Genomic DNA, 17317 nt, shown 5'->3' with positions numbered 1-17317 from the left:
GAGTTCCTCTCCAAATTATCAATAAAGACGCTGGGCCCCAGGAAACAAGTAATAGCGAAGATGGTAGCCCTCAGTGAGGCCCTGAGCAGCATCAAGTACGTGTTCACCAAGCAATTCACGCATAAATGCAGAAAATTTTGGAAACGTACAGAGAGGCACTACCAGATCCGAAGTCACCCGTAGGTGTTCGTCTCGCTAAGATCGGGGTCATCAGCGAGGACCAAGTGCAAGTAATGGTGGAGTACCATCACACGATGAAGTCTTTGGAGGCAGTGTCTGATACAATTGAGTGGATGGAAGCTCCGTCGCTAAACAGACTGGATATTCCAGAAGGTCTCAATGAGTATGTTGAACTAAATAAGACCAAGGCTACCACAGCGCTGCAGCAGATTGTCTTGCCAATCTCACGCTTGACACCGTTCGGAATGGTCTCGAATGAATCCTTTCTACTGCTAAGAGAAGACCTATGGCTGAACGACGACTGCATGATGCACGTAATGACGACGATCCAAGAAGAGCATGCACACGTTGGTATTATTTCGCCAGGCGTTACCGGTACGGATGACCCTGAAACGCAGAAGAAGGTCATCAGCGGCTCCGATCCATTCCAAGAGCACAACACGCATGTGTTGCTGCCAATTCATATCAACAGAAACCACTGGTGCGGTGCAGTCTTTGACTTCAAGTCCACACCAAACCGGATCACAGTATTTGACCCCCGATAGAAGCCAAAGCAACTTGAAACGTGTGAAGACATTGTCAAGAAAATCTTTCCAGAGATAGTAGCCAAAATGGATTGGAAACGAGAAGTGTGGCTGAAGCAGACAGATGGACACAATTGCGGACCTCTTGTTCTCCTGTTTTTTGAGAGCATTGTGCGTGACGTCGTTCTCCTGAAGTCGCCATCGAAGGCACTCCTTCGGTACTACAGGATGAGATATCTACTGAAGTCACTGCATGTTTAGGAGAGGCGTTGGCACACTGCAAAAGTTGCGTAATTCATTCAGTTCATGCATCAACCGGGTTTCTTTACGATGTTCAACACTTTCTGGTACATGAAGCTATAGATCAGAATGTCATTAGGGCCTCCGTTGATCTCATTACTTCCACATCGGACTCACGGACTCACGTTGATTTCCTTACTTCCACATCGGACTCACGGACTCACTTGCGAAAAAATGCAAAGTCATGTGTACAATCTGGCAACACGCAGACTTCATCGTATTCCTTCGACACTCGCACGACATTTGACGATTGCGCAACCACGTCCACACACTCAATATCTACAAACGATGAAATTTTGGGAATATATTCGGTATTTTATTCTCTTTGTGTGGCTTTGTGCCTTTGTCGTAGGTACACAGCCGAATATGGTGACATTTATACGCACTTAGGTACGAAGTCACATAACCATTGTGTGACTCTAACATCGATCAAAAAATATTTACAGGTTTTAGTACAATAGCGTTCATGTGTGCACCTCAGCGCAGCCTACCAATGCTAACTGCCGCGCACACAGGCAGCGATCTTTGCGTGGGGAAGTGCTCCGTGGCCTCCTTTTTGAAAATGAATCCTACAATATCGCTAAATATTGACTGAACTGCGACAAAAAAACCTAACGACCCTCAAAGCGGTGCATCAAGCGATTAGACAACAACAACAATATAGCCGTGTGCGCTATGTCTGGGGCTCTATTATTGTGTGCTTTGTGTCCGCCGCTGGGCTCTGGTTGCAGAGCTAGCGGTCAAAAAATGAAATCGTAATTTTGGAGTGGGCCAGAGAAGTACTGGATACGCTTCAAGGACGTTCACGGAATTTGTCGGGTATCTCAAAAACTCGTTCCTCTGTAGTACCCTACTACTTTTAGTTAGACTATCATCTCCGTTGGCCATCACGGAATTGCTCGAAAAATGTCAACATCCGATCGTCGATCTGCGGTGTCACCACCGACAACGCACGCACAAAGTGCCGCTTTCCAACATTAACAGCCACCCGGTCTTCCTCCACTGCGTGGAGAGCAGCTTCACGACAAAGAGCTTGAAGCTCTGCTCCTGAGAACCGAGCGGTGGCAATGGCCAATTCCGTCAAGCTGACGTCCGACGCCAGCGGTGTTTTCCGTGTGTGGATCCTCAAGATCTGCTCGCGCGCAGGGACGTCAGGCGGGGACACGTACAGCGCACGGTCGATACGACCGGGCCTCATCAAAGCTGGGTCTAGCAGATCAGGGCGGTTCGTAGCGGCCACCACTAAGACGCGCTTCAGAGGTTCTAATCCATCCAACTCGGTCAATAGTTGACTCAGCACACGGTCTGATGCGCTACTGCTACCTCCAGCTCCACGTGTACTCGCAAGCGCGTCAATCTCATCGAAAAAGACCACAGTTGGGGACGCAGCACGCGCCTTGCGGAACACTTCTCGCACCTGCTGTTCGGATTCACCAACCCATTTGCTAAACAGCTCGGGGCCTTTGATAGCAATAAAATTCATGCCACTTTCAGTGGCCAGAGCCTTGGCTGCCAGCGTTTTACTACATCCTGGAGGACCATACAACAGAACACCTTTTGGTGGTCGAATTCCCATTCGTGTAAAGGCTTCAGGGTGTTGCAGGGGCCATTCCACCGCCTCCCGTAAAGCTTGTTTAAGTGCATCTTGTCCACCGATGTCACTCCACAAGACACGAGGCACATCCACCGAAATCTCACGCAAAGCACTCGGTCGAATCCCTCGCATAGCAAGCTTCAGGTCACTCAGAGTCACTTCAAACGGCGGGAGTGAAGCAGTGTTGGCCAAAATGGCTCCAGTGGCCTGATCATTGCTCGCAAATGCGCGATGCAGTGCCAGTAGCGCAGCCTCTTTACAAAGTGCACTGAGGTCAGCTCCAACGTAACCATGGGCACTTGAACTCAGCTCTTGCAACTCCGACTGGGTGAGTTTGTGCGGCAATCGTCTCAAAGCCACACGTAGAATAGCAAGTCGATCATTAGCCCTGGGAATACCAATCTCAACTTCTCTATCGAACCGTCCAGGTCTTCTCACAGCAGGGTCAAGCGCGTTGGGTCTGTTTGTAGCAGCTAGCACGACAACCTGGCGAGACCCGCTTAGTCCATCCATTAGTGTAAGCAACGTCGCCACCAGACGTCGCTCCATATCGCCCACACGGGAGTCACGTTTCGGACAAATAGCATCCAACTCATCAATAAGCACAAGTGACGGCGCCTCTCGTGCGGCCTGTGCAAACACAGCTCTCAAGTTGGCTTCACTCTCTCCGACAAACTTGCTCACAACTTCCGGTCCGTTGATCGTGAACACTCGAGCATTCAACTCCCTCGCCAAGGCTCTAGCAATCAATGTCTTTCCCGTTCCAGGCGGCCCAAACAGCAGCACACCTTTAGGAGCAGGGAGACCGAATCTCTCGAACGTTTCGGGGTTTGTCAACGGCTGCTCCACCACTTCTCGAATCGCCTTCAGCTCCTCCTGCAGACCACCGATCGTCGCGAATCCATCTTGCTTCAGTGTTGTCGTAGGACGTATATTTTCAGTGGAATTACTAACTTTCTGCGCCTCAACTTCCTCTTCTTTCTCGTCCCACGCCACCGTCAGCGCCGTTTTAGCAGCACTGATCGTTACGATCCCGTGATCATTCTTCTCTCCGTCAACCTTCGGCAGCCGAAATACGGTATTCACACCGTGCAATGGGAGGGAAATAAGTGCGTCTTGATGGACCAAAGCACCGTCAATCATCGCCCGAATGCATCGTGTTAGTAGCGTGCGTTCCTTCTCCGAGAGCTTCTGCTTGTGACTGGACGCTCGGGACACCACTTGCAGCGCCACACTCTTGGCCACAGGGCAAGGATTTTGTAGTAGCTTCACTGTAGCTTTGTCGATTTGTTGCTCTGCTACTTCCGCCTCCCACATGGAGCTTAGGCCGACTCCTCGACGCTTGATCTTGTCCATGGGCCACGCCAAACCGCAAAGCAGGAGCTTGCGTGAGCCGGTGGGCCTCGGGGATAGTGTTGAGCACCACGTAGGAGCCCGATTCGAGGCCAAAGTGGCTCATATCATTTGGGTTTAGGTACACCTTCGACACAGTGCGGGCCGAGCGAGCACCCGCGCGCACAAAGTGCACGCGCGCCTCCAGCAGCTCCATTTTTGAGTGGCTTGTGCTGCTAATCCTCGGATTAGTGACCGAGGTGTAGCCTTGTCACTGTTTGTCAAGAGTGTGGTGTATCCCCTGCACAAAACGATATAGCTACACGACGTTGAAGTTACTTGCGTCATAGGAGGAAGTACAAGACGCTGGTCTGCAGGTAGAGTTCATGGGTGATAGCCGGCCAGTCGATGTAGAAGCTGATGCGAGCTCGTAGTGAAGGCCAGAAGCGTCTCTTGACTGTTGCTGGTGAGGAATCTCGTCGAAAATTATCGCAGCTGCAGCTTCCAACGGCTGCAATGCTGCAGAGAGAGAGGGACCAACTCGGGCAACGTACGTCGAGGTCTTGATCGCTTAGCCTTGAATCCGGCTGAAAGTCGGCTTTATGCAGTACGAAGAAGTCGCTGGGCGTATGGCAACGGCGTTGGAGGTCATGACCAAGATGGGCATTGTTTTCATCCTCGATTACTCTTTGTCGGAGAGTTGCGTTGAATCTTGAAGTGCCGTTGCTGCTACTGTTCATCGTTGACGCGAGGCTGGAGCACTCAAAGTCTACTCGTGGCTGCTCAGCTGTGATCGTGTAGTCGCAGCTAGCAAGGGGCCTTCGTCCTGACTCCAGCGCCGCTCTCACGAGACTCGTCCATTGTCGATACGTGGGGGCGTCAGGTGCTCGTAGACGGACTTGCTTGGTGTACCATCCGTACTCGAGCCCAAACTCCAGCTTTGATGCCATCCTCTTGGTCATAGGCAGGAGACGCACGGGGTGGATGCACGGATCAAGAGGGACGCGAAACTCACCGCCGAGAATGCCGGGACGTCGGACCAGCAGCACAGGCAGTGCATGACGATAATCCTGGCGGTGGTATGTCAACTGCACGGGTGTCTTCGTCCTACAAGGAGCAATGTGTGTTAGAGGGCGTCATAAATTGAGAAGGAAGGGCATTCTACGCACCAGAAGAGGTGGCACGCGTGGACTTTCAATGTGCCCGAGAAGACGGGAAGTTGCGTGTCCATGTTGGCAAGAATATGCAAATGTTCAGGACAGGGCTTGTTTCCGTGTGAAAGCCTTCAACACTGAAGTTACAGGGACTTTGCAATGGCTACACGAGTTTCGAGAATCATGTGTTTCTGTTTTCAGAAGGGAAAGATCGATGCATGTCATGCAAGGCAACTTTTGCAGGGAGTGCTACGTAGTGCATGTACACGGTCAAAGCCAGGGTGCACAATGCTGGTTTGCAGACTACTAGCGACTTACTACTGTAGTAGCAAGTCGAAGACTTAGCTCTTGACAGCAATAATTTGTAACCTGAGAGCTCCAGATTGGAATTTTTCGCCTGGCAACAAACGCTATGCTGCCTATCCGCAAAGGCTTCTACAGTCACTGCCAGTGACTTGAAGAAGGCCCAGTATTAATAACGCCTGGGCAACGTTGCACTCATCTCGAGGCCTCATCACGCGTTGCCGTGCATTTTGCCGACTCCATCTGACTGCAACCTGGATTGTCGGTCCAAATACAATCCACGTTGAAGGGAAAGAAAAAGATAGACCAAAGCAGTCCCGTAGCTTTATAGCTTTCGCCAGCGTCGCCAACGTATATGCAAGCGCTGTAAGGTGTTGACACTCAAGCTATTGCTTTTAAGTTAAGTTTATCTCTACGGCAATGACCACCTACAGCACCACCACCCGGTCTGTGTGGCCCACTCCGTGAAGACTCGACTTCGGATGTCGCCATGTTGCACCCACCACAAACGAATTCATTCGCGTGTGGCATTATCGAATCTGCCCCCTAGATGGCGCACCAACAAAGATCCAGCATAAGCCGCTCTCGAGCTTCGCAGCGTTCCATGCGCCGTCTCCCAGTGCCGGCGCTCTCCATGTCGCTCCGCAGTCGCCGGGCGGAGCACCCGACAATTACTCTAGGGCTTGCCCAACTGGACCGGTATCACGACCGAGCTGAGAAGGCTTTGAGGGACACCATCGCTGCTTATGGCACATCCAAGCAAGATAGCGACCCGACACAATGGAAATGTCTTCGATCACGACGCGGGGTTCGGCTATTCCGTGGTCGTTTGTCTACACCTTCAGGACAGACTCCTGTACTGTGTGTTGGAGCACTACGCGGTAGCTTCGACGACATCATGGAGGGGATCTACTGCCAGAACACAGAGGAGATGCTGCTTATGAACGCCATCAAGTGTCCGAGGCTAGCAGAGAGCGCGGTTCTCTTTACGGTTCAGCGACAAACAGTGTGTGAGCCATACGCCTTCACGGGCGTCAAGTGGACAACTCTCAAGCTGTCGGTAGCAAGCAACCGAGACTTGTGCTACTTCGACAAGATGGGGCTGGTGCGCCAGACCTCAGGGAAGCGGATGGCTTACCATGTCATGCAGTCGGTGGATCTACCTGAATATCCGCATAAGTCCACGCACAAGCGTGTGCAGGCGTCGCTCTGCTACGTGTTTGAAGAGCTGGAGGACGATCTGGTGGGCGTCTACATGCAAGGTGAGATGGACCCCGCAGCGTTGTCGTATTTCTCCACTCCGGCAGTATCAGATCTGCTACTGGCAGTCGCCAACGCGATGGAGTGCACTCGAGCCAAGAAACTCGCCGAAATTATGGCCGTTGCACCACCTGGACGCTGGGGACGACGGTCTCCTCGAAGATGCTGCGACGTGTGTCGAGGCAGCACGTCGTTCTTTGAGAGTCTGCAGGAATGTGCAGGTTGCAGCTTCAAATACGTCTGCAGAAAGTGTCGACTGAAGGAGAATGTCCTCGCACGTGACACAGCATCGAGCTCGCATCTGATGCGAGCGGAGTTCTGCCGTGTCTGTATCTCCAAGATGGACTCGACTTCCATTGACAAACTGCGGGCGGAAGCTAGTGGCTTCACTATCACTGGAGGACGTACAGCAAACATGAACGCCGCGTTCTGCGAAGTCGAGGAGGAGCCTGAAGACGTGGATATTCCAGGAAGCGACCGTTCTTTAACCGCCTTCACACTCAAGATCACAGCGCAGTTGCAGGACCTCAGCAGCCGCAGCGACATCCGCGCCTCCTCCAACTTGTCGTCCATGGAGAAGGTGTCGATTTCAGAGGACGAAGACGATGACGCGCTGCTGGGTGAATATCGAGACGTGCTCAACTCGATTGGAAAGAAGAGCAATCAACTCGTGCCGCTCGACAAGGACGCGATGGACACGTCGCGTCGTAGTTCCCGCTCGACGACTTCGACGGCATCGTCCTCGCTCTATCAAGATGACGGCGACGCGGAACAGTACCGGACGTCGCTATTCGCGCGGCTGATACAGGTATCGAACCAGGCGGAGGAAACGTTCCACCTCACGCAAGAGCAGTCGCTCATTGCGAACTCCGTCTTCCAGCGCAACCGCCGGTGCACGCAGGCGTCCGACAGATCCGTCTACAGTCAGTAAGTAGTGCAGCCATTTTATGACATCCTGGTTTTTTTCTGGTAAAGTCGTTTTAGCTGATAATAATTGTCCAATCTTTTTTTTACCAATCCAGTGATCATGTCACTGTTCCTCTTCTCCCATTGGTCAACTTCAAATCTAACCGAACAATCCCCCTTTATCTTGTTCTTTGTATCACCGCGGTGCTTCAGCCTCAAAGGCCTTTACACTTTGATCGTCTTCCCTGTCCGCGTCGAGAGACCCTCGAACGCCGCAGTAGCCAGCCAAGAGACCGGAGAACCCCCGCCTGCGACTTTGTGTCCGTCGGGATCAAGGGGTGCGCTTTTATTTGACCACGAAGGTGCGAAGAGACTGTAGAAGTTGATGGCCGTGGGAAGTTCTGATGCTAATGCCGTCACGCAGACGCCAGCGGAGACGAGGAAAGCCACTGGCGGGCGAGACGTCCCTGAGTTTATCCCCGCGCCACCAGCTAAGAAAAGGAAGCGACGCGACGACATGCCGCGGATCTGGCTCCGTCTGGAGCTGTTCGAGCTCGGTCTCTTGCCGCTGCCGTCCAAATACGCAGCCTCACTTACTCTTAGCAACGTTAAGAAGGCACTAGATGCGCTACACAATAAGAACCAAGCAGCCAATGGAGAAGCCTTAGATGCAGCAGCTGGCGACGACGCTGTCATGCTGGACACGGAGGGATCTTTCACGGAGAGCGACAATTTGAGTTCCGTCACGTTTGCGGTCTGGAAGGACGCAGTGGGGAGCATTTTCCAGTGGAGAGAACAGGACTATAAGGCCTTCTGGCTGCTGCTGGTGCAGTTTCATCGCATGATTCCCGTTAAGAATGAGACAGTGGATACTATAGCCCCGCTGGATGGAGCCCAGTGTCTGGAGAGAGAGGAGGTGCCTGTATTTAAGATGGCCATTTTCCTGTTCATTCAGACAGTCAAACCGCACTCGTGGAGATCGAAATACTCGTTGGACTCGTACAATGCAGTGTGGTATCGCGAACATGCCGAGAGTTTGGCTGCTGCTGCCGCACTGGAGACTGCGGGGGCTGTGGCTGCTGCGACGGCGCCGAAATCGCCGATTCTGGGTGCTGTTGGGTCCCCGCTCATGAGGGGCAGCGCCAGTCCGCCTCCCCCTCAATCTCCGCATACAGTGGGTATGGCAGACCGCTCGACAGCGGATTCGTATTACTTGTCATTCGTGCGCGAAAAGCTGGAGGATCTATTTGGTTTACTGTATCCGTCGGTGGATCTGAAGGACGAATCTCCGACGGTCGTGAGCGCAGATCAGATTGATTTGTTGGGTTTCTTGCTGTGTTTGGGAGATGTCAGTCTCGTAGACAAGAACTTAAGACTGAGCTCTTGCTATCCTACGTGGGAACAGACTGACAATCCGGATACAATGACAGAGACTGATGCTGCTCAAGATTTCACGCCTCACGTAGAAAATGGAGCCAAGGTTTGCCGGTTTTACAAGACTCACCTGTCACTGAATGAGAAAATGTATCCGCCTGTGGGTTTTTCTGTGGCTCCTCCCTCCACGACAGCTCAAAACAATCTCTCAGCTATTTCACCACCTGCTTTTTCCCTCAATGGTTTGTTGCTCTGCCTTGCAGGGAGGCTTGACCCAGTGCTGACGATAATGTTATTTTTTTCTGCTACCGGTAGATGACTTTTCCTTGGATGGCAGTGCAGACATGGCTGGGGCTCAAGAAGAAGCAACAGGCCGGCCTACCATTCTAGCACAGGTCGTGAAGACTACCGTGATCAAGCGCGCAGACGAGCTTAAAGTGTCCGAAGACAGTGGCCAACGCCCGGACGTCCTCATTTTCTCGTGCCAAGACTCGTACATCTACCTCCTGGGACCTGTTCGATATCCTTTCAACCCTATTGTTTCATTGTGTGGGCTCTATGCCCTGCTCCGTATTCGATGACGCTAATGATCCTCGCCAAAGTTATCCTTAACCTTTTTTCGTTTTGGCTAACACAAATGTGACGATTTCAGCGTGCAAGAACTGCCGTATTATTACGGCACCAAACACGGGAATTTTGTCTATGGAACGGTGTGAAAATGTGCAGCTCACTTCGCTCTCTGGTCTCATCCGCGTCAGGTACGAAAGAGCTTTTTGCTTGGACTTCCCACAGGACAGCGATCTTCTAACGAGCTGTTTATTGAATTGCAGCAACTGCCTGGACACTCGCCTCAACGTGTACACTTTGTCTCCGGTTATTGTTAGTGGAGAAAACGTCGGTGTGATTCTGGGACCCTACAACGCCAAGTTTTCTGGTTTGAAGCAGCAGCTGTCCACTGTACCATTCCTGTATAACACGGAGTCACAAGGCAGCTGGAACAAGTTCCTAGACCTGGACAGCGAGAAAGGTATGACTGCATGAGTTGTAAAATCTTTCTGCAACGTGCTAGTCGCTCACAGTCGTGTTATTTGGCTCTTTGTTTCGCAGACACTATGAGCGACACAGAGAAGCCTCCAGTTTCTCTTCAGGTCCCCGAGACTTTCCGCGATGTGTGTATTCCAGTGAAGCCTGCAGCAGGAGCGGGTCCTGCCGAGCGGCCATTCCCTATCCCGCCCGAGTACGTCGCAGCAGTGAGGAAGCAGTACGAGACGGTGGACTCTCTGCGTCAACTAGTGACCAGCGATGAGTTTGACCTCACGAAGAAGCGTACGATGGAGGTGGTGATCCAGCTCAAGTTCAAGGAGTGGCTGTCGTCCACGAGCAACGTTAGGCAGATCCTCGACCTGGTCCATCTCGATCGCGTGAACGGAGGCTGCGATCCGGCCAGCAAGGAGTCGTAGACAGCAAAGTGACCGAGAAAGCACGCATGTATCCGTCACACCGACGACTGTACTAGATAGAGATCCTAGCCCGTTTGCCGCATTCATACAGACACCTTGAGGAAACGAATTGGTGAAATTCAATGAATGTTTCAGTTGTCTCGGAGGTGCCGCTTCAGGATTTGATTTTCTTTCCGAGTTGAAGTGATATTTACTACGATTGGTCCAAATTATGATCAGCGAATCAGAGATCGTTAAGGCATGTGCGGCACGCTCCGGCGCATTGACAGTGACCGCATGCGCAACACGCAGCTCTCACGGGCTGGGCGGCTTTTGTAGCTCTATGACCCGCATCGAGGTCATCCCGCCCGGTTGCAACGATCCATTTTCCACCGCAATCTCTTTCCGTAGCCATCAATTCCTGCAACTGTAGCGGCACCAAGTGACAAGAACACTCCAAGTGCATCTCAACGCCTTCTTCATTCTTGCATTTGCTTTCTGGCGCGCACTTCTCAACGCAAGTCCGTCCCAGTTCAGTAAACCTTCTCTACACATATATCAAGATGGTCGCCGTCGACAGTGCAACGCTGGGTTTCCCCCGCATGGGCCCCAACCGTGAGCTCAAGTTCGCCCTTGAGAAGTTCTGGCGCAACAAGATTAGCGAGGAGGAGCTGTACAAGATTGCTAACTCTGTGGAGGAGGCCAACTGGAAGAAGCAGATCGACGCCGGTGTCAGCCGTGTGGGTGTTGGCCTCTTCTCGCTCTACGACCACGTGCTGGACTGGACCTACTACTTGGGTCTGGCCCCAGAGCGCTTCGCGTCGGTGCCCGCCGGTCTGTCGCAGTACTTCGCTATGGCCCGTGGCGTTGACGGCATCCCCGCTCTTGACATGACGAAGTGGTTCGACTCCAACTACCACTACGAGGTGCCTGAGCTCAACGCCAAGTCCACGCCCAAGGCTAACTTCGGCTCGTATGTGGCCAGCATCAAGCGCGCTTTGGCTGTTGTGGGCCCCAACAAGACGGTCCCGATCATTCTCGGCCCTCTGACTTACCTGGCCCTGAGCAAGTACGACGGCGCCACCCTTGACGAGTTGCTGGTCAAGGTCCTGCCCCTCTACACTGCTCTGCTGAACGAGCTCGCCGGTCTAGGTGTGCAGGAGGTGCAGGTGCACGAGCCTTCCCTCGTTGGCACTCAGGCCGATCAGTTGGCCAAGCACCTTGCCACCGTCTACGGATCCAAGGACCAGAAGGGTGCCATTCAGCACGAGAAGCTCGCCATTAACCTGGCTACATACTTTGAGGAGATCAACCACGACGTGTACCAGTGGTTTGCCACGTCGCCTGTGTCGGCCATCTCGCTTGACTTTACCCGCGGTGACAACCTGTCGGTGCTACAGAAGTTCGGCTTCCCTGCCGGCAAGCGTCTCGGTGCCGGTCTGATCGACGGCCGCAGCGTGTGGAAGTTCAACCCCGACACGATCCTGTCCCAGGTTGCCGAGATCAAGAAGGTGCTCGCCGCCTCGGAGAACTCGCAACTGACCATCCAGACCAGCTCTTCGCTGCAACACGTCCCGTACACGACCGAGTGTGAGTCGGCTCTGAACGCCGGTGAGACCGACGGTCTTCTGGGCGTTCTCAGCTTTGCGTACGAGAAGCTTGACGAACTTGAGGCTGTCAAGAAGATTGCCGAGATTGGCGAGGAGGCCGCTAAGGCTGAGATCGACGCTGCTAAAAAGAACTGGACTATCTACTATGAGAAGAACCCGGCCAAGGCCGCTGTGCAGTCGCGTCTGTCCGCCGTGACGGAGGCAGACTTCAAGCGCCCTTCGCCGTTTGCTGAACGTCGCCCTTCGCAGCTTAAGGGTTTGCCGGTGCTGCCTACCACCACCATCGGCTCGTTCCCCCAGACCGCTCAAATCCGCGCTCTGCGTCGCAAGCTCAAGGCCGGCGACATCTCGTTGGAGCACTACCGTGGCAAGATCGACGAACAGATCGCCTACAACATCGGCATTCAGGAAGCTCTGGGCCTGGACATCTTGGTCCACGGCGAGCCAGAGCGTACCGACATGGTTGAGTACTTCGCTGAGAAGCTCAACGGCTTCGCCTTCACGCAGAACGGATGGGTCCAGAGTTACGGCTCGCGTTGCGTGCGTCCTCCGATCATCTTCGCCGACCTGGAGCGTCCGGCCGACATGACCGTGCGTGAGTTCGTCGTTGCCCAATCGTTCACTACCAAGCCGGTTAAGGGTATGCTCACGGGTCCCGTGACCATCCTGAACTGGTCGTTCCCCCGTAAGGACATCAGCCGCAAGGACCAGGCCTTCCAGCTCGCTCTGTGTCTGCGTGACGAGGTTGCTGACCTCGAGACCGCTAAGTGCGTCGTGATCCAGGTGGATGAGCCTGCTCTTCGTGAAGGTATGCCGCTTAAACCTGCCAAGAAGGACGAGTACCTCAACTGGGCCGTGGACGCCTTCCGTCTGTCAACTGCTGTGGCCAAGAACGAGACCTCAATCCACACCCACATGTGCTACTGCGAGTTCTCGGACTGCATGCACGCTATTGACGCCATTGATGCCGATGTGAACTCGATTGAGAACGCGCGCTCGGACGATGAGACTATTCGCTCGTTCAAGTCCATCGGTTACAAGCGTGACCTGGGCCCGGGCACGTACGACATCCACTCCCCTGTGGTGCCGCCCAAGGAGGAGATTGTCAAGAAGCTTAAGAGCTTCCTGAACCTTCTTCCGGCCGAGCAGGTTGTTGTCAACCCTGACTGCGGTCTCAAGACGCGCAAGTGGCCTGAGACGATTGCTGCTCTGCGCAACATGGTGGACGCCACCCTTGAGGTCCGTGCTTCTTTGTAAGCATTGCACACCTCCGATTTCTCATTGAGAAGACGGAGAAACCCTCTCTTCCATTCTACTGATGAATTTGTGCGCCAAGGCGTTTGAGGTAAAACTCATCGTCTTCGCTCACTCGACATGTCCCGAGCACCAAGTGCAGGCATGGCCAAGTTGCCGAGACCATAGTTAGCAGGATGTCTCGCCACCTTGGATGATCTGAAAAATAAAGAGTTTGTTTTTTTCTTTAGTACTTTCACTATTGCATGCTTATTAAGAATACTTAATGGTGATAGTACAGCTGGAGAAATACTACAGTAGTGTACTGTAAATACTATGATTGCCTCTCCCTCCAAATGACGTTGTACTACAGTAGTACTACGTAGTAGTAGCTTACACTACTACTAAAGTAAACACTGTACTTAAATTATTAAAACGTACTACGTAGTAATACTTGCACTGCTGGCCGATGAACGGAATTCGGGTAGAATTGACAGCAAATTGAGGCTGCGGAACCACGTCGGACATGTGTAGGAGTAGAATTAGATGTGTCCTTGAGGCTCTGATAGATAATTGTGGAGTAAATTGATTTTAGTTAAGAGTGCAACAGAAAAGCTGTGCCCATGACTACAAACGCTACCAGCCACGAGGAAGCTTCTTTCTTAGCAGAGCTCTCCTCGCTCTGTCCATGCGTCCTTGAATCTTTGATCGAGGAGGTGGTAGACGCGGACGAAGACGAATCAGGAGATGCATAGTATGTGCCGATGACTTGCAAGTCCGTGCTTAATAGCAGTTGACCCGTAACGCTGGCCGTTGCGGTTGTATCGATGTTGTCGCCCTCGATGCTCCAGCTTAAAGTCGACGCACCGCTGGTGTCTGCGTATGTGGCCGACCCACCTCCGTCTCGGAGAGCCAAGTTGTAGGCCTTGCGAACTGCAATTGCTGCATTAACCTCAGCTTCTGTCGGTGCGTCCCCCGAGGTGTTGGCAAGCTGGAGGATGGTCTCGGCTATCGTTCGGATGTACACGTTGGCGTCCACACATTCCTGAAGCTGCACCAGCAGCACCGCTCGGAAGTAGTATCCGCACTGTTTACCGGAACTCATGGCTACCATTTGAGCATAGCTGAGCTCCCCATTGAAAGGAAACGTATACGAACTAATACCGGCCGAGTTGGTGCATTCCGACATTAGATACGGGTTGTTCTCGTTGACTTTCGTGAGCCGGGCTACTTCATCACCGCTGCAAATGTATGCCGTGTCCGCGGATGTGGTTGCTGCTGCCGCGACTGTACCTGTCGGGGTCTCGGTTACTTCTTCCACACTCGCACACGAATGGGATGTGTATGGAGCTGCCGGTGTCACGGTCGGGGTTTCTGTCGTTGATGTTGGAGCTGTCGTTGTACTGTTCGAGCTGCGAGCGCTAACCACGTGATTGATCACTAGTAGTGCGACCAGGATGCACAATAGTGACGACACAATTCGCCTGCTTCCCATGTTCATCTTTCTGTAATTAACAGCGACCAGCTTGCGTTGGAATTTCTAGAACAACTGATATCGACGGTGAGGCAAAATCGAAAATGGCTCGAGTGCTACACTGAGCGCCCCACCCGTGACTCACGACGAACAAGTGAACGAAACAGCATGGTCTGTAGAAGTAAGGCCATCGATCGGACCCGGACAACAACAGGGCGGACGGTGACAGCGTGAGATAGAGTACTCCAATGCAATGCCTCTCTTGTCAGATACCCTCTCGAAGCAATCCGTTGGCCGCATGGTGTCCCCACCTTCCATATGCGTCGAGTTGACAGGAAACATCGCAAGCTAAATTCGTTTTTCAAGTGTGGCAACCAAGTCGTCTTAACTACCTGCACAAGTACGTACGACCTACAGCAAATACCTACCGGCATCGCTCTGCGCGGGGCTTCGCAGTCCGATCCTCTGAGTCAGAGGGGCAGGCAGGGATCGTTTCACCCAGACACATGGGATTAATTGTCCAGATTTGAACGACGTCCGCTATTAATACAAATGCCCAGCATGTACATGTATTAATAGTATTAATACTGGGCAAATTATTATTTAAAAATACATGGCGTAATTAAAAATTATTATTTTAGAATACATGGCGTTTGTTTAAATAATAGTCTGTCCGACTGTGATTGTTAATCCATACCGGCTCAAACACAATTTACATCACCCGTACAGAAGCAATTTGCTTTTATAAGAGCATGTGAGCAGTTGGTTCATCAACACACACGGGAAGCACTGTAGAATGTGTGTTTGGCGAAGCCAGGATTACCCTTAGATAGGAATAAATATTGTCTTTCGGCGTTATGACTACGGAAGGGATCATCTGTATTTTGAAAAATTAAATTGTGTATTATACCGGAAATACTTTTACCGGTATTTCTAGAACTGAAGTACAGGTAATTAACAGAAGTGCTAGTACCCTAAAGCAGAATATGTAATTCGGAGAGTCTTTTAATTGGAATACATCACGTATTTTTAAAAGCTAAACAGGATGTTTTATTTAGTGGGGTCCTTTATTCGGAAGAATACGTTAGTAAGGAAATCTAGAGCACATGAATTTCTGTTTCAAATTCTGGCGCCTGCTAGCTTCTTCTACGTGGCACAAACTCAACTCGAATATGTCGCGTCTCTTCCAGTTCGTGGCAACCTTCTCGCTGCTCGCATTCCTGGTCGTGGCCCAGCCAGCGGAGCAGCAACATGGCGCGCAGGCAGACGCTGCTGTGACGCCTGCGCCCGTGGTCAACTCGGCCGTACGCTCGAATGCTTTCGAACGCGCAGACGCGGACCACAATGGCGTCGTGGATCAGCAGGAGTTTGCAGCCTTCTCCGACTCCATTAAAAACGCTCTAGGCCCGTTCTTGGGCACTTTCCCGGCTGACGCTGGTGCTGCGGCCGCTGCTGTGTGGGGAACCGGGGCCCGACCCAAGCTACGCACTGGCGGGCCGCAGAAGTTTTGGTCCGGTTTCGTAAGCGGCATCCTAACCATCTGGGCCACTGAGATTGGCGACAAGACCTTCTTCATCGCGGCCATTCTGAGCATGAAAAAAGACCGCGTCGTGGTGTTCGCCGGCGCCATCGGCGCGCTGATTGTGATGACGGTGCTGTCCGTTGTCATGGGTGTAGTGGCCACCAAGTTCCTGCCCCCGAGCCTGACACACTACCTTGGTGGCGTATTGGTGAGTGTGGTAATTGTTTTTTGAGTAGATTTGAGGGAGGGAGGAGAGCTGATGAAGGTCGTGCTGTAGTTTGTGGTGTTTGGAGTCAAGATGTTGTACGACGCCAGGGAGATGAACGCTGCGTAAGGATGTTGAAGGAGATGGAAAGTGAGTGAAAAGAATGAGTAACTGATGTCGTGTGTCGATTCTAGGGGCCCGTCGGACGAGTTGAACGAGGTGGAGGAAAAACTGATGGGCAAGAAAGACGACGAGGACACAGAGTACGGAACGGATGGGGCCGGGTGGCTTGTTATTCCACTCGACACAGAGCTGACACTGTTTTTCATTTACGCAGAAACACAGAGGAGGGCCACGCCAAGCTGGAGAACACGACGGACAATATGATCCAGGTTTTCTCGCAGACGTTCCTCATGACGTTCTTGGCCGAGTGGGGCGACCGCTCGCAGATCGCGACGGTGACGCTGTCGGCCACCAAGGACGCATTCGGCGTGACACTCGGCGCTATCCTGGGCCACTCGATGTGCACGGGCATCGCTGTCGTGGGCGGCAAGTTCCTGGCCACGCGCATCTCGGAGCGGACCGTGACGCTTGTAGGCGGCGTCCTCTTCGTGCTCTTTGCGCTGCACTCGTTCATCTCGGGTCCCAGTGTGTCTGAGTAAAGCTGCAAACTTGGCATCAAGCAACCAGCAGAATAGATTAAAAAAAAGCGACAAGCTGACTGCATTTGATTCTAGCTGTTGTTCGCTGTGCTGTTATCGTTTGCGAGGTCTCGGACTTGGATTCCCTTCCTTGGATTCTTCCTCGTCGTCCGAAATGAACTCAAAGTTAAAGATGCGTGGCGTTGCAGTGCCAAGTTTTCGCGACGACTGTGGTCTCGTCTGTTGCAGACTTTCATCAGCGTAGT

At 52.5% G+C, this 17317-nt stretch overlaps 7 protein-coding genes across 7 annotated transcripts; 4 read left to right on the top strand and 3 right to left on the bottom strand.

Moving 5' to 3' along the window:
- Positions 1-1875: 1875 nt before the first annotated feature.
- On the bottom strand, positions 1876-4147 carry PITG_01076 (ATPase AFG2 protein; the record flags this gene model as incomplete). Its single annotated transcript, XM_002909551.1, has 3 exons — positions 1876-3507; positions 3568-3981; positions 4022-4147. 3 exons carry the CDS (start codon positions 4145-4147, stop codon positions 1876-1878), a joined length of 2172 nt encoding a protein of 723 aa, XP_002909597.1.
- Positions 4148-4602: 455 nt separating this feature from the next.
- Positions 4603-5161, bottom strand: PITG_01075 (uncharacterized protein; the record flags this gene model as incomplete). The annotated part of the gene is made up of 3 exons (XM_002909550.1): positions 4603-4659; positions 4779-5030; positions 5096-5161. 3 exons carry the CDS (start codon positions 5159-5161, stop codon positions 4603-4605), a joined length of 375 nt encoding a protein of 124 aa, XP_002909596.1.
- A 776-nt stretch (positions 5162-5937) lies between these two features.
- PITG_01074 (uncharacterized protein) lies at positions 5938-7621 on the top strand (the record flags this gene model as incomplete). Its single annotated transcript, XM_002909549.1, has 1 exon — positions 5938-7621. The coding sequence occupies one exon, from the start codon at positions 5938-5940 to the stop codon at positions 7576-7578; it is 1641 nt and encodes a 546-aa protein (XP_002909595.1).
- Positions 7622-7938: 317 nt separating this feature from the next.
- Positions 7939-10430, top strand: PITG_01073 (uncharacterized protein; the record flags this gene model as incomplete). The annotated part of the gene is made up of 5 exons (XM_002909548.1): positions 7939-9169; positions 9243-9476; positions 9580-9685; positions 9758-9954; positions 10035-10430. 5 exons carry the CDS (start codon positions 7939-7941, stop codon positions 10385-10387), a joined length of 2121 nt encoding a protein of 706 aa, XP_002909594.1.
- A 352-nt stretch (positions 10431-10782) lies between these two features.
- On the top strand, positions 10783-13453 carry PITG_01072 (5-methlytetrahydropteroyltriglutamate-homocysteine methyltransferease; the record flags this gene model as incomplete). The annotated part of the gene is made up of 1 exon (XM_002909547.1): positions 10783-13453. The coding sequence occupies one exon, from the start codon at positions 10930-10932 to the stop codon at positions 13231-13233; it is 2304 nt and encodes a 767-aa protein (XP_002909593.1).
- A 351-nt stretch (positions 13454-13804) lies between these two features.
- On the bottom strand, positions 13805-14710 carry PITG_01071 (uncharacterized protein; the record flags this gene model as incomplete). Its single annotated transcript, XM_002909546.1, has 1 exon — positions 13805-14710. One exon carries the CDS (start codon positions 14708-14710, stop codon positions 13805-13807), a length of 906 nt encoding a protein of 301 aa, XP_002909592.1.
- A 1145-nt stretch (positions 14711-15855) lies between these two features.
- PITG_01070 (uncharacterized protein) lies at positions 15856-17144 on the top strand (the record flags this gene model as incomplete). Its single annotated transcript, XM_002909545.1, has 4 exons — positions 15856-16413; positions 16483-16535; positions 16605-16673; positions 16748-17144. The coding sequence occupies 4 exons, from the start codon at positions 15856-15858 to the stop codon at positions 17070-17072; spliced, it is 1005 nt and encodes a 334-aa protein (XP_002909591.1).
- Between the last annotated feature and the right edge of the window lie 173 nt (positions 17145-17317).

Source organism: Phytophthora infestans, genomic scaffold (genome assembly GCF_000142945.1).
Source record: "Phytophthora infestans T30-4 supercont1.1 genomic scaffold, whole genome shotgun sequence".
Taxonomy (NCBI): domain Eukaryota; phylum Oomycota; class Peronosporomycetes; order Peronosporales; family Peronosporaceae; genus Phytophthora; species Phytophthora infestans.
The sequence above is the reverse complement of the archived record's forward strand: the minus strand, read 5'-3'. Positions and strand labels throughout refer to the sequence as shown.